Genomic DNA, 18087 nt, shown 5'->3' with positions numbered 1-18087 from the left:
AGCTGGGATATCCTTCAAACTTGACAGGTCTTGAGGACCGGAATGGGACATTTGGTCGTGGCCGTTTCACCGCGACCAGACGGCCGCCGTCGCTTCGCCGCAGACAGATCCTCCGCCGCAGCCGATCCGCTGCTTCTAAGGTAAGTTTTATTACTGGTGAGGGTAGGGGGTTAATTTAAGGGGTTTAGTGGTTAGCGTACGGGGTTTTAGGGTAAGCCACTTACCTTAGTGGCCAGCAGCAAAGTGGCCGGAGGTGGGGAGAGGCGCGGCAAAATGGCCAGAACCAAACGTCCCAGACCGATGAGAACTGGGTTTGATGCATAAAAACCTCACACATTACATCTATGGGAGAAAATGCTACATTACCTGCACTGGAAGCGTCCTGGACATCTTTGTACATGAAGACGTTATGACCTAGGGGCGCTGAATTGCAGTCGTTATCAAGAAAACTCTAGCCGGTTGCTTTCTTTATCCCGTCGTCAGAGAGACCTGCTGCTCTTTTTAAATTTGCTGCCAATCCCCACAGGAGTGAGAAAGTTCTCACAGGTGCAGGCAGTCTGGGGCTGGAATGTTACAGGCGGAGCTGGGAAGTATAAGGATGAGACAGAAGCACTTCTGTTAAACCCCAATCATTAACTACCCCCTTTGTATCTAAAGCCCTCTCCCGCCTTAAACCTTTTTCACTGACTGCCCCGCACCTCTGGAATGCCCTTCCCCTCAGTACCCGACTAGCACCTTCTCTATCCACCTTTAAGACCCACCTTAAGACACACTTGCTTAAAGAAGCATATGAATAGCACTGTGGATATTCTGAACACATGATACATAAAGCTTGGCCCCCTGCAGACGCACTTACCAGGACTCCCTCCTACTGTCTCTGTACGTTCTCCCTACCTACCAATTAGACTGTAAGCTCCTCGGGGCAGGGACTCCTCTTCCTTTATGTTACTTTTATGTCTAAAGCACTTATTCCCATGATCTGTTATTTATATTATCTGTTATTTATTTGATTACCACGTGTATTACTACTGTGAAGCGCTATGTACATTAATGGCGCTATATAAATAAAGACATACAACACAATACAATACAATACTGTGGGTGACTGGTGAGAACACAAAACTAACCAGGCCAAAAAAACACACAAACAAACACACACACACACTTTTTTTTACAGAAAGTTCTCATAAATGTAGTGTAATTTTGCTTGATTACAGAAAACTGATTCTGTTTTTCCGTTCGCTCTTTTTCTTTGTAGTTTTAAAAAGACGTAGCCATTTGTAACAACGGGGAGTATTTTACACGGCAAAACGCGGGGAATTTCGTCTTTTTACATTTTTTTTTTAAATCAAAAAGACAAAACGTCCCCCCCTTTTGCCAAATGTTTTTTTCGGTTGCCCCCAGCACTTCCACGTCCCCGTGCTCGCTCGTGGAAGAGATCACGTGATGCAATCGGACACCCGTCGCTCCGCCAAAGAGGTGAGGACGATCTGCCCCTAAATAGCGAGCGTTTGACCCGGACGTCACCTGGTACATTAAGAAAGGTTAATACTTCACTGTTATTTAGCATCGGGCTGCAGTGAGGATGAACGATGCCATTTTCCTCTGTGAATTCGGTAGTTCTTCTATTAAATTAAAGCACCTTCAAAACACATGGTCACCCATAGAATCAATGAGGTCAGACTCAAGGAACATCTCCCAGCCATCCTCAATTTAAAAATAGACCAGTTTCACAAGGTCTGGGAGGCATGAGCTAAGACACAAGAACTAAAATGAAAATTAAATGAAAGAAAAGGAAAGCGAGACCTTGCGTCGGACCAGGATGCGGGTGGAGGGATGAGGTGAGTCCCCACTCCCCTTCTACCTGAGCCCTTCTCCCCACCCCCCCCTTTTTTTTATTCCTCTCCTCTCTCTCTTCTTCACCTCTCCTCTGTCCTTTCTTTTTATAATATCATCCATGGTTCATTTAATAGAGCAAAAATACGCAAAGCACAAGAACAAAGTGAATAGGAGAAAGTGGCACAAATAAGTTCTAACCTTTTTTTTCTTCTGAAAGTTATTTTGATCTAATGTCCATGTATGTTTCCAGAAGTTTGAAAAAGAAAAATGTTAAAAGAAGCATTTACTGTGCTGCTGTATAGATAATTCCTATAACTCCTATGTTGTTTTCACCCCAAAAATAATAAAAACATTTAAAAAAAAAAAAAAGGTTAATGCAACCTGCGACCTGCACATTGCTTTATGCGACTGCGTTATCCCGTGTTTCGCGGGACCCGCCGCGTCACGCGATCTCTTCGGGACGGATCACGTGACGCAGAAATGGCGGTTGTCCGGTGGAACTCTGAGGCTGTCAAATTTGCAAAACAAATCCAGGGCCTTTCCATAGATTTGGGGGGGGGGGGGGAATGTATGGCTAGTGTCCCCCTATAAATACCAGCTAAACGTTGCCAGAGTTTGCACCTTTTCGCCAGAACTTTGCTCATTTCGCAAAGGGAAGTGCAGTACATCAGGGGCCAGGTGTCCTTGCACATTGCTTGCAGATAAGGGCGCATCACTAGAGGAGAAGCGCCTATGCCACCTGTGAGACTCCCACCAGAACGGGGGACCTCTTGGCGTACACCGGGATTACAAGTAAGGAATATAGTTGCGGCAGCGCCAGGACAATTTAGCAATCTGAGGGTTGGAGAAGCTGTGGCCAGGTGAATATATACAGGAGGGGCACAGGTAGGACGGAAAGGGGAAGGGAGATGTTGCCGTTCTCATGTTTCATTTCTGGCCTGCCTGGCAGAGACGGGGTTACTAACCTGTTGGCAGAGGTGCTTTGTAATATATTTAAATAATGTGCTAACTAGATCCCGGCAATTATTTTGGCACAGGAGTTATTGTCCAAACATCCGCATAGAACCCAGTTCATCTTCTCAAACACAAGGTTTAACCCTCTGAGTGCGGGAGGGGCAGCGGTCCCGGGGGTTAGGGTGACCAGGTTTGCAAACGTAAAAACCGGAACACGTTAAAAATATATACTTATAAAACTAATGACCTCACCAACTGCGCCCTTCCCCTTTCTCCCCCATCCAATGCCTCCCCTTTCTCCCCCATACCTCCCTTCTCCATTCTCTCTCCCCGCCCTCCCCCTCCCTCTTCCCCCCATGCCTCCTCTTCTCCCTACCCCCACTGCTCCATTCTCTCCTTCCCTCCTTCAATGTCTCCTTCCCCCTTTCATTCTTTCCCCCCCCCTCCATTCTCTCCCTACCAGTAGTACAACCGGGGGGAGGGGGGTGCAAGGGTGCCTTTGCACCCCCCCAAGCATTGGTATTGCACTTACAGAGGCCCCGCGCTCTACCCTACAGCAATGAACTTCGTCGGCCTCATGTGACGTTGTGTCGTCATGGTGATGCAACGTCACATGCTGACTCGTTGCCATGACAACGCACCATCACGTGACACAGTGGAGCCATGACGACGATGCGGAAGGCAGGTAAACACTGCACACCCCATTCAGAGATTCTGATTGCGCCCCTGCTCCCTACCCCCTCCATTCTCTCCCTCTCCCAAGTCCCTACCTCTCACTGTGGAGGAGGGGAGGTTTGTCCCAGTGACAGACACCGGAAGTTAGGACTCACTTCCGGTTCGCACCATTGGATCGGGCCTCGCCTCCCACCCTTCTGTGCTGCCAGGGACTGACTGGTGAAATTTAGCCCCTGGGGGGGAGGCAAGTGCAACACACTGGGCAAAGAATCAGACGGCCCACACACCATACACAGATGTAGACACACACACACACCAGAATCCCCCTACCATACAATAAGCAAACTCCACACATATACAGTACAGACGCACCAAAACCACAGAACATGTACATGTGTACACGCATCAGATACACATACCAGCCACGCATGCAAACTAGGTACAGTTCACACACCAGATGCATGCAGCATGAACAAACGTGTCCCAGTCACACACATCACATGTACCACACATGGATTATATACATACACACACACAACATATATGCACCTTGTACATACAGATGTAACCAGGGTCGCCACCTTCTACTGAAGGCCAACCCGGAGAAAATGTAAAAAAAAAAAAATCCCCTTACTTGGTGCGGTGGCGCCTCCCAGCGTCCTTCTGCAACTCCCCCTCCAACTGCAGTGAGCATGGCTGCGTGGCATCAAATGACACCGCATTGCCATAACAACAGGACACTGTGCCGTCATGGCGCTGCGCGATGTCACGTTGCCATGGTAATGTGGCGCTGTGGCGCTCGCGTCCTGTTGTCATGGCAACGCGGCGTCATTTGACGCCGCGCAGCCATGTTCACTGTAGTTGGAGGGGGAGTTGCAGGAGACTAAGACGCCGCACCCCTCCGCCACCCGGAGATTGAAAGGCGAAACCCGTAGCCTAGAGGTAAGAGCCCGAAACCCAGAGTGCCTGGGTCAAACCCGGAGAGGTGGGAACCCTGGCTGTAACACACGCTATTGCACCAGTTGTCATTACAACAGGTGCGATAACACATTAGTCCCGCTGCAACACAGCAGCTGGAGTATAATTATGTGTGTGTACAATTCCAAAGTGTTGGGAAACAGCTTCAGGCGAGAAGAATCCGGCTTGTGCAGCCAACAAAACACAGACAAACAATGTCTTCAAAGTGCAGGTCTCCTCAAAGACAGAGATACAAAGGAGAGCTCTGCTCACACGTTCATAATGACGTTCTCCTTTTAATGTGACAGCCAAGAACAGTGGGAAGACCACGGTTTAGTTCCCATGGTGTAATCAGGTGACCTGATGAAAGGTCCATGTGGGACCTGAAACTTTGCTGTTCCACTGATCATGGCTGTCACGTTACATGGAGAACGTCATTATGAACGTGTGACTCTCTACTTTGAATCTCTGTCTTTGGGAGACCTGCACTTTGAAGACATTGTTTGTAATTATATGTGTTACATTTGTAAATGTATTTATTTAGAAAATGTGTTACCAGGAAGTGATACATTGAGAGTTTCCTCTCGTTTTCAAACCATTTGATGGTTAGGTACCACGTAAAAGAAACACGTCCGGGCACGTGGGTAACATGGTGTAACAAACTTTCCCTAGTCTGTTCAACAATTAGTCCTTATGCAACCAAGAAGTTGCAAGAAGTTTATTGTCCAGGCCATTAACACTTCTTAATAGGCTTAGGAAAAACACTTCTGCCATAAGGTTTACAAAAGATACTTCTTAACAGAAACAGAAACACACACAAACACACACACACACACACACACACACAGACACAGACACAGACACAGACACACACACACACAAATATATATATATATTATTTTTTTAAATTTATTTATTTTTCTATAAAGCAATATAACCACTTGCCTCCTGGACTCCTGTCTCTTCCCTGGCTAAGACCAGAATGAGCCCCTGTGTTTTCTCAGAAGCCAGACTATATAGCTCCTGAGAGTGGCTACAGGTTCTAGCCCTCTGCCTTAATTAGCTGCCTGTCTTTTGAGCAGGGGAGTTCCTAGCAGTCAGGCAGCATGCCTGACAAACATTTGTTTGTACGGCTGGTTTGCAAGTGATGGGTTTGTAAACCCCATCACAAATGGATACAGCGTTGTACGCATCTACTTTGAATCAGGGAGCTGTAGAGATGACGTGTTAAGGTGCTGGGACTTTTACTCCAAACAGAAAGGGACCCGAATGATACTAGAATACATAGTCTGATCGAAGAAGATCAGGATAGATTCCAAAATGTTGCACTCGGCCTGATAAATTATTCATTCCTATAACCTATAATAGGTGTAGTGTAAAGTAAATTACTAGACTACAGTAGGACAAATAGGGAGACTGGTTACAGTAACTTCCTCTCATGGGATGTTATTCAACAAAAATAATTAAAATGTATTTAACAATTACAGCTTAACCCCGTTATAGCGCGGTCCTCGGGGGCCACCCGCGACCACGCGTTATAAACGGGGTCGCGGAAATTTTTTTTTTTTTTTGTGGTGGTACCGTGTGCGCCGGAGGGGGAAAGCTGAGAACTCTCCCAGTGTTCCCAGACCCGGTGGGCCAGCGGCAACAGCACCCAGCATTTACCTGGCATCTGGCAGCTCTTCTCCCTGTCTCTGCTTCCTGCTTCTGCTTCCGTCTTGCGAGAGCAAGCTCCCTTAAAGAGTCAGTGTGTCTCTGTGTGTGTATGTGTATTTCACTGTGTGTGTGTGTGTGTGTGTGTGTTGCAGTGTGTCAGTGTGTGTGTGTGCTGTGTGTGTGCATTGTGCTGTGTGTGTGCAGTGTGCTGTGATTGTGTGCAGTGTGCTGTGATTGTGTGCAGTGTGCTGTGAGTGTATGCAGTGTGCTGTGAGTGTATGCAGTGTGCTGTGAGTGTGTGCTATGCGTGTGTGAAGTGTGCTGTGAGTGTGTGCAGCGTGCTGTGAGTGTGTGTTGTGAATGCGTGCAGTGTGCAGTGAGTGTGTGCAGTGTGTGTGCAAAAAAAAATTTTTAAAAAAATTTTTTTTTTTTTTTTAAAATTCAGGTCCACGCTCAAACCGGGTTATAAGCGGATCGCGCTATAACGGGCTTGAGCTGTATTAACTTTGGTGTGTATTTACCATGTATTTACCATGTGAATATATAAAACCCCGGTGGTGAGAGACCGGACATGATACCACTAGGTTGGAGAATGGAACGCTGCTACCTCACACAAACACTTTAGTAATAAATACTTGGCTGTAAAAATGCGCAATCAAGTATACTTAGTGGTACATTAACCACTATTGTACCAGTAGTAGCTACCAAAGAAACTTGCAATCACAGATTAGTGCTGGCTCACGACATATTACCCCTATGTTGCAATGGAGCAATGTGTGATGTCTTATGATGATACAGTATGTCTGACCACCAAGTAGATTACAATATAGCCTTTTGTATATATTGTATTTGTGCCTAATGTGTTTCAAATTACATCTGCTAGTCCTTTCAAATATTAGTTCAGTATAGTGTGTATACATGTGCAGCCCGGACCCCTTGGCGCAGTAGAAGCGACTAGCGCACTGCCCATTAATGTGTCGCGCATGCGCAGGAGATAGTGCGCGAAGCAGCAGCCAATAGGACCAGGCTCTGGAGTAGTAACTACAGGTCCCATGCTCCTCAGGGGCAGTCACCTGCTGCTCAGTAGCCAATAGGAGTGGAGATATCTCTGCAGACAGGCTGGCACGCCCGGCAGGTACAGTCTGTAAAGTGCACCAACATACACAGGCGCTGACCACGCCTATAAGGGTGGGTTCTTTGGGGACACTGTTGGGTTAAGTGGGCGGCGCGACCCCCAGGGGGGGTATGGGACTGCCAGCAGGGGGGCGCGGGGTTTACAGAGGCCCTGTACGCTTCCCGAAGGCACTTAAATTAAGTGCCGGGGGAGCTGCAGGGCCTCTGTAAACCTTCACTTACCTAGGCTCCGGCGGCTTTCTTCCTGTGTCGCCATGGCAATGCGGCATCAAAATGACACCGCGAGGTCATGTGACGTCACGTTGCTATGGCAACGTGACGTCATGACGCCGGAGCGCAGGTGAATGGGGGTTAGGGGGGTGCGGGAGTGAGGGGACCGCCGGTAGGGGGGCGCAGGGAAAAAAGTTTGCGCCCCTCTGGGTTAAGTGACCAAGGGACTACGCATCACTGTGGACACGGGGTGGGACACACGGTGCTGGGAATTACAGTTGGAGAAGGCCCTGCGAGGCGTGGGGCAGTTGTGGATCCATCATTATAGTTATTAGGGTGAGAGTCCTATCACATATAAATCGTTACAGTAAAGGTTATTCTATTTTTATCACTGTGTGAATGTTCAATTTACTGTGTCCTGTGAGGGGCTGCTTCCGCTGTGCTGGGATTCCTCACAGGTGCAGGCGCTGCACCATAGTAAGTATATATATACCCCAGGCTCTACGTGGCAGAGGCTCAGGCTCCTAGAGCCAACAGGTATACGAGCAGCACTGGTAGCTTCCTGTGTTCTGGGGGGAAACAGGGCTACACATATATACCAGTACAGTCTGCAATTTACTGTATATAGCAGACAGTCTATTGGTTTGCACAGAGGAAAACAGATCAAACACAAGATGATCAGTCAACACAGGGTTAAAGGATGCAATCTCTAGTCACTGATCATTAGTGCATGTGCCCTATCAATGAAAACACAGTGTGCTTGCTGTGGTTAAGGTCAGTTAATTCTCAGCCGACTCAGTGGTCAGAGAGGGTGATCAATCACAGCAGTGTACACTTAGTTTCGTTTCCCATAGTGAAGTATCATTCAGTGTGCTGGTAGGACTAAGTATGTCACAGTATATAATAATGCAGCCACGAGTATCCGAACACTTGCCCGGGAAAATCTGGGGCAATCTTCCAGTAATGCTGCAACATTTCTGTGACATTTCTGAAGGCAGACTAATGGCCCATCGGATTAACAGAGCGGGGGTTCCTGGCAGTCCCATTCAAATGGAATGAGACTGCCAGGGACCCCCGCTATGTTAATCCGATCACTGCTATAGGGACAGGCCCATTAGGTAGGGACCTGCCCTATAGTTGCTAGTAAAGTTCAGGGCCACAGCTGCTTCACGGAGCAACCTGATGGCCATAGTCTGGGACCAGACTACTGGACTGAGAGAGAGGCTATCACCGCGGCGGTCACTCCAGTGGAAGGCGTTCCACACGGCGGAGGATATAGTTGGATCGGCGGATCCCATTGCTCTTCTTCATCAGCGCACCCGGGTGTGGACACACCCTGCAGGTACCTTTCCACAAAAGTGCACCAACGCACTGTACAGTGAAGGCTCTGATCACGCGTAATGGGGTGGGCATCTTTTGGGGACACTCAGTGGGTGAAGTGACCATGGGACTCCTCTGGTACAGTGGACACGGTGTGGGGGTACATGGTGGTGGGACAAAGCCCTGCATGGCGAGGTATAGCTCTAACCAGTAGTGTTGCTATTTCATCTATGCTGCCTATGTTTATCTGTCACAGTAAAGGTTATTGTTATAATCTGTGGGCTGTTATTATTGGTTACTGCTCGGGGTTATCTCACCTAATTGGGATCCCGTGCAGGTAGAGGCGCTGCCACTCAGTACATCTGTTATCCCAGGCTCCCAGTGGCGGAGGCTCAGATCTCTGTGAGGCAACAGATAACGCCAGCACTAGTAGACCCTGCACACTAGAGGGAAAGAGGGCTACATTTGGAGGCGCTGCTGAGATCAGGGGAAATGAGGCGAACGATCATCCCAACTGACGAGTGCTACAGGGTAAATTCCCACCAAATATATAGTTTCAGTACTGCCGATAAATCCGGATGATGCAGTCAGATAGTAGGCAGTAAAATAAATGAGGCCAAAGCCAATGATAACCCCTAGTGTGGGGAACAGCCTAGCGGTGTAACATGAATGAGAGAGGGATGACCGGGGGGGGGGAGGGGTCTCACGACTGGCACAAACCCCTTCAATGAAAACCGCATATGAGGTCAGTCCGCCTGGGGAGGCTCCATCAATAGAAAATATAAAGTTCACTTACTAGAGGTGATGACTGTGTCCGGATGAGCGTGCTCAAAGCTGTGTGAACTATCCAAAGGGGATCTCTCACTGAGGAGGGAGAGAACAGCAGGCACTGCAAGGCAAAAACTGCAGAAGGCTGGACTGCGCTAAAAATATACTTTATTTAACCATTGGCAAACAGGGATAAAAAGGGAAAATCCCCCAGTGAAACTCTAACGCATTTCACCCGCGTGGGGCTTTGTCAAAGAGATCAGGACAGGCTTTCAGTGAAGCAGAACTGAAAGAAAAGAATGTATGGTTCCAGAGCAAGTTCTATGGAAGGAGGGAGTCTAGAGGTAGTCAGGAGGAACAGAAACCTTGCAAAGCACGACCTAGACTAGCCCTAAAGGGGTAAATAGATCTGGAGACAAGGCTACAGCTATACTAGTCAAACCTGAGGTGGATAATCGGAATGCCTAGGAGGAGGTGTACCTGGGTGTTCCCCAGGAGCCACAGAGGGAAGGATCTGCGAGACACTGACAGCCAAGATGGGGAGATGCCGAGTACTGCAGGGAGAAGCCCAGGGTACTTCTAGCCATTAACCAGACTATAACCACAGAGCACTTGTATTGTTGTGCAATCATTTGCAGTATGGTGCATGAGGGAGTTTTGCCTAGCCTGGGGTACATTGAGCTGCAGATGGGTCAGGAGAGCGGGCCCTCTACAAAATCGTGAGGGGTGTGCGACACTGAAACAGTTTATTCCACCCAAGATGGCGACTGCCGGCAAAGGAGTGCATTGCATGGACTGTGTGATTTTAAAACGGCTTCTATGCGAGATAGTGCACTGCATGCTCTGCGGAACCTAAAATGGGGGCTACCGCCCAGTCTGGATGGCGCACGTGCTGCGTGCAAACAGGCTGCAAGAGAGTTGTTTGCAGAAATGTGCCCGGGTCTGGTGCGAAAGCCAGAGCTCCACCTCTGTAAGATGGTGCGAAAGCAGGAGCCACGCCCACCTACTCTGGGACTGGCTCAGAGCGGAGCCGAAGTAACGTCTTGACGCCGAGTGCCCCTCATCTAATCTCCATCAGAGGGAGGAGGCACAGTGAGCACCAATCCCAGAGCTCTTCCCAAACTGAAGGAGGAGCCGGATGCGAGCTGCCACACCCTCTGTTTCTCTGAGCTGGCAATTGAGAAGGAGTTGTTTCTCTAACCCTTGTACCCAAAACTGCCCGAACTAAGAGCAGTATGGCTGCGTGTCGCCTAACCACCTATCAACTTCAAAGAGGCTTCCTGGTAGTAGAAGTAGGCGGCCAGGAATTCTTACTGTGTCTGTGTCTGCACTGCAGGTTACCCGGGGACGAACCCAGTACCACTGTGCGCTGCCTGCAGTGTGGCATATTCTACCTGTGGCCGGTAGAACCGTTTCCCCCAGTCATTGTCCAGACGAACGGCATGCAAGCGACACTGATAGAAGTGGACAGGCTTGAGGCTGCAATCAAGACAGGCCCGTGTGCCCTAACTGATGTTCCAGGAGGTCCGCGCATCCCGGTTCCAGACCTGGTTCCAGAGCAGGAACCCGTGATGGCGGAACCCAAGAAGAGTAAGGTGACTGCCCTGGGAGAATGTGGATGCCGAGTACTGCTGGTGGCGCCGGAGCGGGACCGCTCCGTGCCAATTGCCGCCAGTGACTGCGAGGTGCCCCAACGTCGTTCCCCTGTGAAGGTGTCCCTGCCTCAATCATCGGACGATTATCAAGACAGCCTTGCATGGATGGCGACGCACCAACCGGCGGACCAATACAGCGGTGCTGCAAAGAAGAGTTCACCTACCCGTGAGGTGGAGCGGGTGAGTCCAGACGTCCCCCGAAAGCAAGCGCTGGTGCGGCCTGAACCGCGTCGAAGCCCCACCGCCTGGTTTTACATTAAACCCTTATAAGCTAATGCTCTCTGTTCACACAGCTTTTAAGCACAGCATGGGATTAGATGCAAAGCCAGAGAAACCATTCATGACAGCTATTTCGACCTTTTGGAGAGATGTGGATATTGTTACGCTGTGCTCACCACAAACAAGACGAGACCCCTGCACTGAGATGCGAGTATGAACACACCAGCCACAGACACGGAGATCACGTCCGGAGTGTAGAGTAGTCGTGCTAACCGGGTCTGGGGTAGAGATGTCAGGGTAGTCGTTAATACTTGCCAAGGTGGGGTTTGGAGAGTGCAGGATGGTCGAGGTACAATGCCGTGGTCGGGAGTATGGAGAGCAGGATGGTCGAGGTACAATGCCGTGGCCGGGAGTATGGAGAGCAGGATGGTCGAGGTACAATGCTGGGGTCGGGAGTATGGAGAGGAGGATGGTCGAGGTACAATGCCATGGTCGGGAGTATGGAGAGCAGGATGGTCGAGGTGCAATGCCATAGTCGTGAGTATGGAGAGCAGGATGGTCGAGGTACAATGCCGTGGTCGGGAGTATGGTGAGCAGGATGGTCGAGGTGCAATGCCGTGGTCGGGAGTATGGAGAGCAGGATGGTCGAGGTACAATGCTGTGGTCGGGAGTATGGAGAGCAGGATGGTCGAGGTACAATGCCGTGGCCGGGAGTATGGAGTGCAGGATGGTCGAGGTGCAATGCCGTGGTCGTGAGTATGGAGAGCAGGATGATCGAGGTACAATGCCGTGGTCGGGAGTATGGAGAGCAGGATGGTCGAGGTGCAATGCCGTGGTCGTGAGTATGGAGAGCAGGATGGTCGAGGTACAATGCCGTGGTCGGGAGTATGGCGAGCAGGATGGTCGAGGTACAATGCCGTGGTCGGGAGTATGGAGAGCAGGATGGTCGAGGTGCAATGCCGTGGTCGGGAGTATGGAGAGCAGGATGGTCGAGGTACAATGCCGTGGCCGGGAGTATGGAGTGCAGGATGGTCGAGGTGCAATGCCGTGGTCTGGAGTATGGAGAGCAGGATGATCGAGGTACAATGCCGTGGTTGGGAGTATGAAGAGGAGGATGGTCGAGGTACAATGCCGTGGCCGGGAGTATGGAGAGCAGGGTGATCGAGGTACAATGCTGGGGTCGGGAGTATGGAGAGCAGGATGGTCGAGATGCAATGCCGTGGTCGTGAGTATGGAGAGCAGGATGGTCGAGGTACAATGCCGTGGTCGGGAGTATGGCGAGCAGGATGGTCGAGGTCCAATGCCATGGTCGGGAGTATGGAGAGCAGGATGGTCGAGGTACAATGCCGTGGTCGGGAGTATGGAGAGCAGAATGGTCGAGGTGCAATGCCATGGTCGGGAGTATGGAGAGCAGGATGGTCGAGGTACAATGCCGTGGTCGGGAGTATGGAGAGCAGAATGGTCGAGGTGCAATGCCATGGTCGGGAGTATGGAGAGCAGGATGGTCGAGGTACAATGCCGTGGTCGGGAGTATGGAGAGCAGAATGGTCGAGGTGCAATGCCGTGGTCGTGAGTATGGAGAACAGGATGGTCGAGGTACAATGCTGTGGTCGGGAGTATGGAGAGCAGGATGGTCGAGGTGCAATGCCGTGGTCGGGAGTATGGAGAGCAGGATGGTCGAGGTACAATGCCGTGGTCGGGAGTATGGAGAGCAGGATGGTCGAGGTGCAATGCCGTGGTCGGGAGTATGGAGAGCAGGATGGTCGAGGTACAATGCCGTGGCCGGGAGTATGGAGTGCAGGATGGTCGAGGTGCAATGCCGTGGTCTGGAGTATGGAGAGCAGGATGATCGAGGTGCAATGCCGTGGTCGGGAGTATGGAGAGCAGGATGGTCGAGGTGCAATGCCGTGGTCGTGAGTATGGAGAGCAGGATTGTCGAGGTGCAATGCCGTGGTCGTGAGTATGGAGAGCAGGATGGTCGAGGTACAATGTCGTGGTCGGGAGTATGGAGAGCAGGATGGTTGAGGTACAATGCCGTGGTCGGGAGTATGGAGTGCAGGATGGTCGAGGTGCAATGCCGTGGTCTGGAGTATGGAGAGCAGGATGATCGAGGTACAATGCCGTGGTCGGGAGTATGAAGAGCAGGATGGTCGAGGTATAATGCCGTGGCCGGGAGTATGGAGAGCAGGGTGGTCGAGGTACAATGCTGGGGTCGGGAGTATGGAGAGCAGGATGGTCGAGGTGCAATGCCGTGGTCGGGAGTATGGAGAGCAGGATGGTCGAGGTGCAATGCCGTGGTCGTGAGTATGGAGAGCAGGATGGTCGAGGTACAATGCCGTGGTCGGGAGTATGGCGAGCAGGATGGTCGAGGTGCAATGCCGTGGTCGGGAGTATGGAGAGCAGGATGGTCGAGGTACAATGCCGTGGTCGGGAGTATGGAGAGCAGGATGGTCGAGGTGCAATGCCGTGGTCGGGAGTATGGAGAGCAGGATGGTCGAGGTACAATGCCGTGGCCGGGAGTATGGAGTGCAGGATGGTCGAGGTGCAATGACGTGGTCGGGAGTATGGAGTGCAGGATGGTCGAGGTACAATGCTGTGGTCTGGGTTGGAGAGGAGCAGAGGGTCAGAGTTCCAGAAATCAGATGGTCCAGGGGCAAGCCAGGTCAGTACACGAAGGGTTAAGTAGAAGCAAGGCACAAACTGGAGCGAGGCAAGACAGGAGTGGTAAACACTGTAACACAATCTATGCTCCGCCAAAGAGCCTGTGGCTCAGCTGAGCATATATACAGGGCTGGGCCAATCCCCATGGGGGGTGGAGCGGAGGCGCGGCCTCCGTGGGAGCCTGAGATAGGTGGTGCGATAGAAGCACAGCTGCAGCTTGTAAAAGCAGATGATGGTTGCCATGGAGCTCGGGAGCGTTGCGCACACGTCACGTGCGTGCGCTGCGCACAGGGAGTGTGCGATGTGATCCAGTGCCCACCTCCGCAGCGTCAAGTGATGTCACCACGGTGCACATGCGAACTCGATCCGAAGTTCGGCCAACTGATGCCTCACGCGAGAAGACGTGCGGGGCTGCCGGGCGTCAGGGATCCTCACAGATATATATATACTGTATATATATCTCCTCACTCAATCTATATGTCCCTGTTCCACATTGACAAGTCTCACACTTCTTCTTATTATCACTCATAGGACCTGAGGGAGGGGCTTCTCCACAAACTGCTTCATATTCATAGTCTGGGGTTTGTGAAGAAGCTGCTAGAAGATAAACCTACACATAAACATGCCCCGCTTTATCTCTGCCGTCCTCGCCTTTCTAACCCCAGACCCTGGCTAAATTCCCACACGTGCATGCTACGTTCCTCCACTCGTTCCTCTGAACGACTCTGGAGGAAATCTCACACTCTCGCAGACTTCCTTCACTACAAATTTATGCTGTCCTGTTTCAACTCTGCCCTCTCTCAGACTAAACAAACCTACTTTACTTCACTAATCGACACACACAAGTCTAACCCACGCCGACTCTTCTCTGTCTTTGACTCTCTACTCAAACCACCCCAAGCTGCCTTTTCTTCCTCCATTTCACCTCAGGACTTTGCTGACTACTTCAAGGTAAAGGTGGAATCCATTCGTCAGAACATCCCCTCTGTTTCCTCCTCCCATCCTACACTGCTTCCTAACTCTCCTCCTGCCTTCCTTTACTATTTTTCCGCTGTCACAGAGGAGGATGTATTACTACTGATCTCCTCTTCTCCCTCTTCTCCCTCTACCACTTGCTCTCTTGACCCCATTCCCTCCCATCTCTTAAAACATCTTGTTCCTACTATAACCCCTATGCTCACACACATATTTAACACCTCCCTCTATTCTGGTACCTTTCCCTCCTCCTTCAAACATGCAAGCTTGACCCTACCTGTCTTTCTAACTATCAACCTGTCTCCCTCCTGCCTTATGCCTCCAAACTCCTTGAACGTCTAGTTTTCTCTCGCTTGCTCCATTTTCTCAACGCCCATTCTCTCCTAGACCCTCTACAATCTTGCTTCCGCACTGCTCACTCGACTGAAACAGTCCTCACTAAAATAACTAATGACCTCCATGCTGCCAAAGACAAAGGTCATTACACTCTGCTCATATTACTAGACCTCTCTGCAGCATTTGACACCGTGGACCACCCTCTTCTACTTCACATTCTCCATACTCTTGGTATTCATAACAAAGCTCTATCCTGGATCTCCTCTTACCTCTCCAATCGTACTTTCAGTGTCTCTTCTGCTAACACCGTCTCCTCCTCCATAGATCTCTCTGTGGGGGTACCCCAGGGCTCTGTTCTGGGACCTCTTCTCTTTTCTCTGTACACACTTTCTCTAGGTGACCTACTGTAATCCCATCCCTTGGGTTTAAATATCACCTCTATGCTGACGACACACAAATGTACTTTTCAACCCCTGACCTTACACCTGCTGTACAGACCAAAGTCTCAGAATGCCTCTCTGCGATATCATCCTGGATGGCCCTCCACCGACTTAAACTTAACATGACAAAAACAGAGCTCCTCATACTTCCTCCCAAACCTGGCCTTACTAACTCCTTCCACATTACTGTTGGGAGTACTATCATTCACCCAGTAGCCCAAGGACGCTGCCTAGGGGTCACACTCCTCTCTCAAACTCTCCTCTCACATTCAAAATGTCTCTAAACCTGTCACTTTTTCCTTCACAATATTACAAAGATTCGCAATTTCCTCTGTTGCTCGACTGCTAAAACTCTGACTCAGGCCCCCATTCTTCCCATCTCGACTACTGTAACCTCCTGCTGTCCAGCCTTCCTGCGTCTCACCTGTTTCCCCTACAATCTATCCTAAACGCTGCTGCCAGAATCACTCTACCCTTTCCTAAATCTGTCTCAGCGTCTCCCCTGCTCAAATCACTCTCCTGGCTTCCTATCAAATCCCGTATCACACATGCAATTCTCCTCCTCACTTTTAAAGCTTTACACTCTTCTGCCCCTACTTACATCTCATCCCTAATTTCTCGCTATGCACCATCCCGACTCTTGCGTTCTGCTCAAGGATGTCTTCTCTCTACCCCCTTTGTATCTAAAGCCCTCTCCCGCCTTAAACCTTTCTCACTGACTGCCCCACACCTCTGGAATGCCCTTCCCCTCGATACCCGACTAGCACCCTCTCTATCCACCTTTAAGACCCAACTTAAGACACACTTGCTTAAAGAAGCATGTGAATAGCACCGTAGATATTACTAGACACGATACATAAAGCTTGGTCCCCTGCAGAAGCTCTTACCAAAATGCCCTCCTACTGTCTCTGTACGTTCTCCCTACCTACCAATTAGATTGTAAGCTCCTCGGAGCAGGGACTCCTCTTCCTAAATGTTACGTTTGTCTGAAGCACTTATTCCCATGACCTGTTATTTATATTATTTGTTATTTATATGATTACCACGTGTATTACTACTGTGAAGCGCTATGTACATTAATGGAGCTATACAAATAAAGACATACAATACAATACCTAAACATAAGTGAAAAGGAAAAGGATCCGGCGGTTCACAGCTTGCCGTAGGGGTACAATAAAGGATATCCAAACGCAATCAGAAAAATAGGCTGTTTATTCGGTGCATAACAAAAATCCTTCTGCCACAAGGTAACTCTGACGCGTTTCGTCCACCAATAGGACTTTGTCAAAGAGTGACTGGTCTAGTCAAACAGTGAAACCTATATAGTGATCCTAAAAATCTGAATACCTAAACATCAGACAATTGGCTCCTCACAGCCGAGCCACAGTGTGACTCATAACAGCAACAGAAGAATATGACGCTGTATTTACACCCTCGTCTGCTTACTGAGAGAGCGTGTGGGTGGTACTTGCCATTGCCATGACTACAGGAGTGTTATAAGCAAGTTCGTGTGTTGTCTTTGTAACTATAATAATAAGTCCAAAACACCTTATCCTTTTAAAACCCGACCACTCAAAGGCGCTTCTACCCCCGAGCCACTAACGCCACACCAACTAACATATAAATCTATTCTTTCCTCTTTAAGGTACAGGGGCCTAAACCTTCCCATGTTAAACTATAGGCTACAAACTTTGAACACACCTAATGTTGTCTCCCCCTGTAACTCAGACAGGACTGCACGGATTGTGCTCACACTTTCCCACAAACTTTCACCTTACCAATCCGACCTGAAATCACGTTTCCGATGGACTGGTGAATTTTTGAGAGTTGTTAACAACTGAAATAAGGGGAGTTCTAATGGACGTCTCGATCTAACCTTACCCTATGGGAGAAGGAGCGGCTCAGTGAGTAACGACACTGACTGGCACTGAGAGTGTCAAGCAGGGGAGCCTGGTTAAATTCCCGGTGTCGGCTCCTTCTGACCTTGGACAAATCACTTAATCTCCCTGTGCCTCAGGCACCAAAAACATAGATTGTAAGCTCCACGGGGCAGGGACCCGTGTCTGCAAATTGTCTCTGTAAAGCGCTACGTAAAACTAGCAGCGCTATACAAGAACATGCTATTATTATTATTAACTATGGATGCACTACTGTGCATCCATAATATACAATTTATCACTATAATAACTCACATGTGGTATTGTTAAGAGTACACTAATTTACATTTAGTATTAATACTGTTGTCTTTTGCACTTATTGCACACACTCACACTCCATCAAACACACAA

At 49.6% G+C, this 18087-nt stretch overlaps 1 protein-coding gene across 4 annotated transcripts in view; it reads right to left on the bottom strand.

Annotated features, from left to right (window-relative positions):
* The window catches only part of LOC142487969 (uncharacterized), a 95242-nt gene that overhangs the window by 55794 nt on the left and 21361 nt on the right, over positions 1-18087 (bottom strand). For 3 of the 4 annotated variants that reach the window (XM_075588193.1, XM_075588189.1, XM_075588190.1), the window contains one exon: positions 367-583. Coding sequence is in view for 3 of the 4 variants with exons in the window: in XM_075588189.1 (XP_075444304.1) it covers positions 367-390 (24 nt within the window). In the remaining variant the exon portion in view is untranslated. Of the gene's footprint in view, positions 1-366; positions 584-3325; positions 3382-18087 lie in introns of those variants that run through there. The other variant, XM_075588191.1, reaches the window with a different exon arrangement.

The sequence above is a fragment of the Ascaphus truei genome, chromosome 2 (genome assembly GCF_040206685.1).
Source record: "Ascaphus truei isolate aAscTru1 chromosome 2, aAscTru1.hap1, whole genome shotgun sequence".
In the NCBI taxonomy this organism is placed as follows: Eukaryota; Metazoa; Chordata; class Amphibia; order Anura; family Ascaphidae; genus Ascaphus; species Ascaphus truei.
The sequence above is the reverse complement of the archived record's forward strand: the minus strand, read 5'-3'. Positions and strand labels throughout refer to the sequence as shown.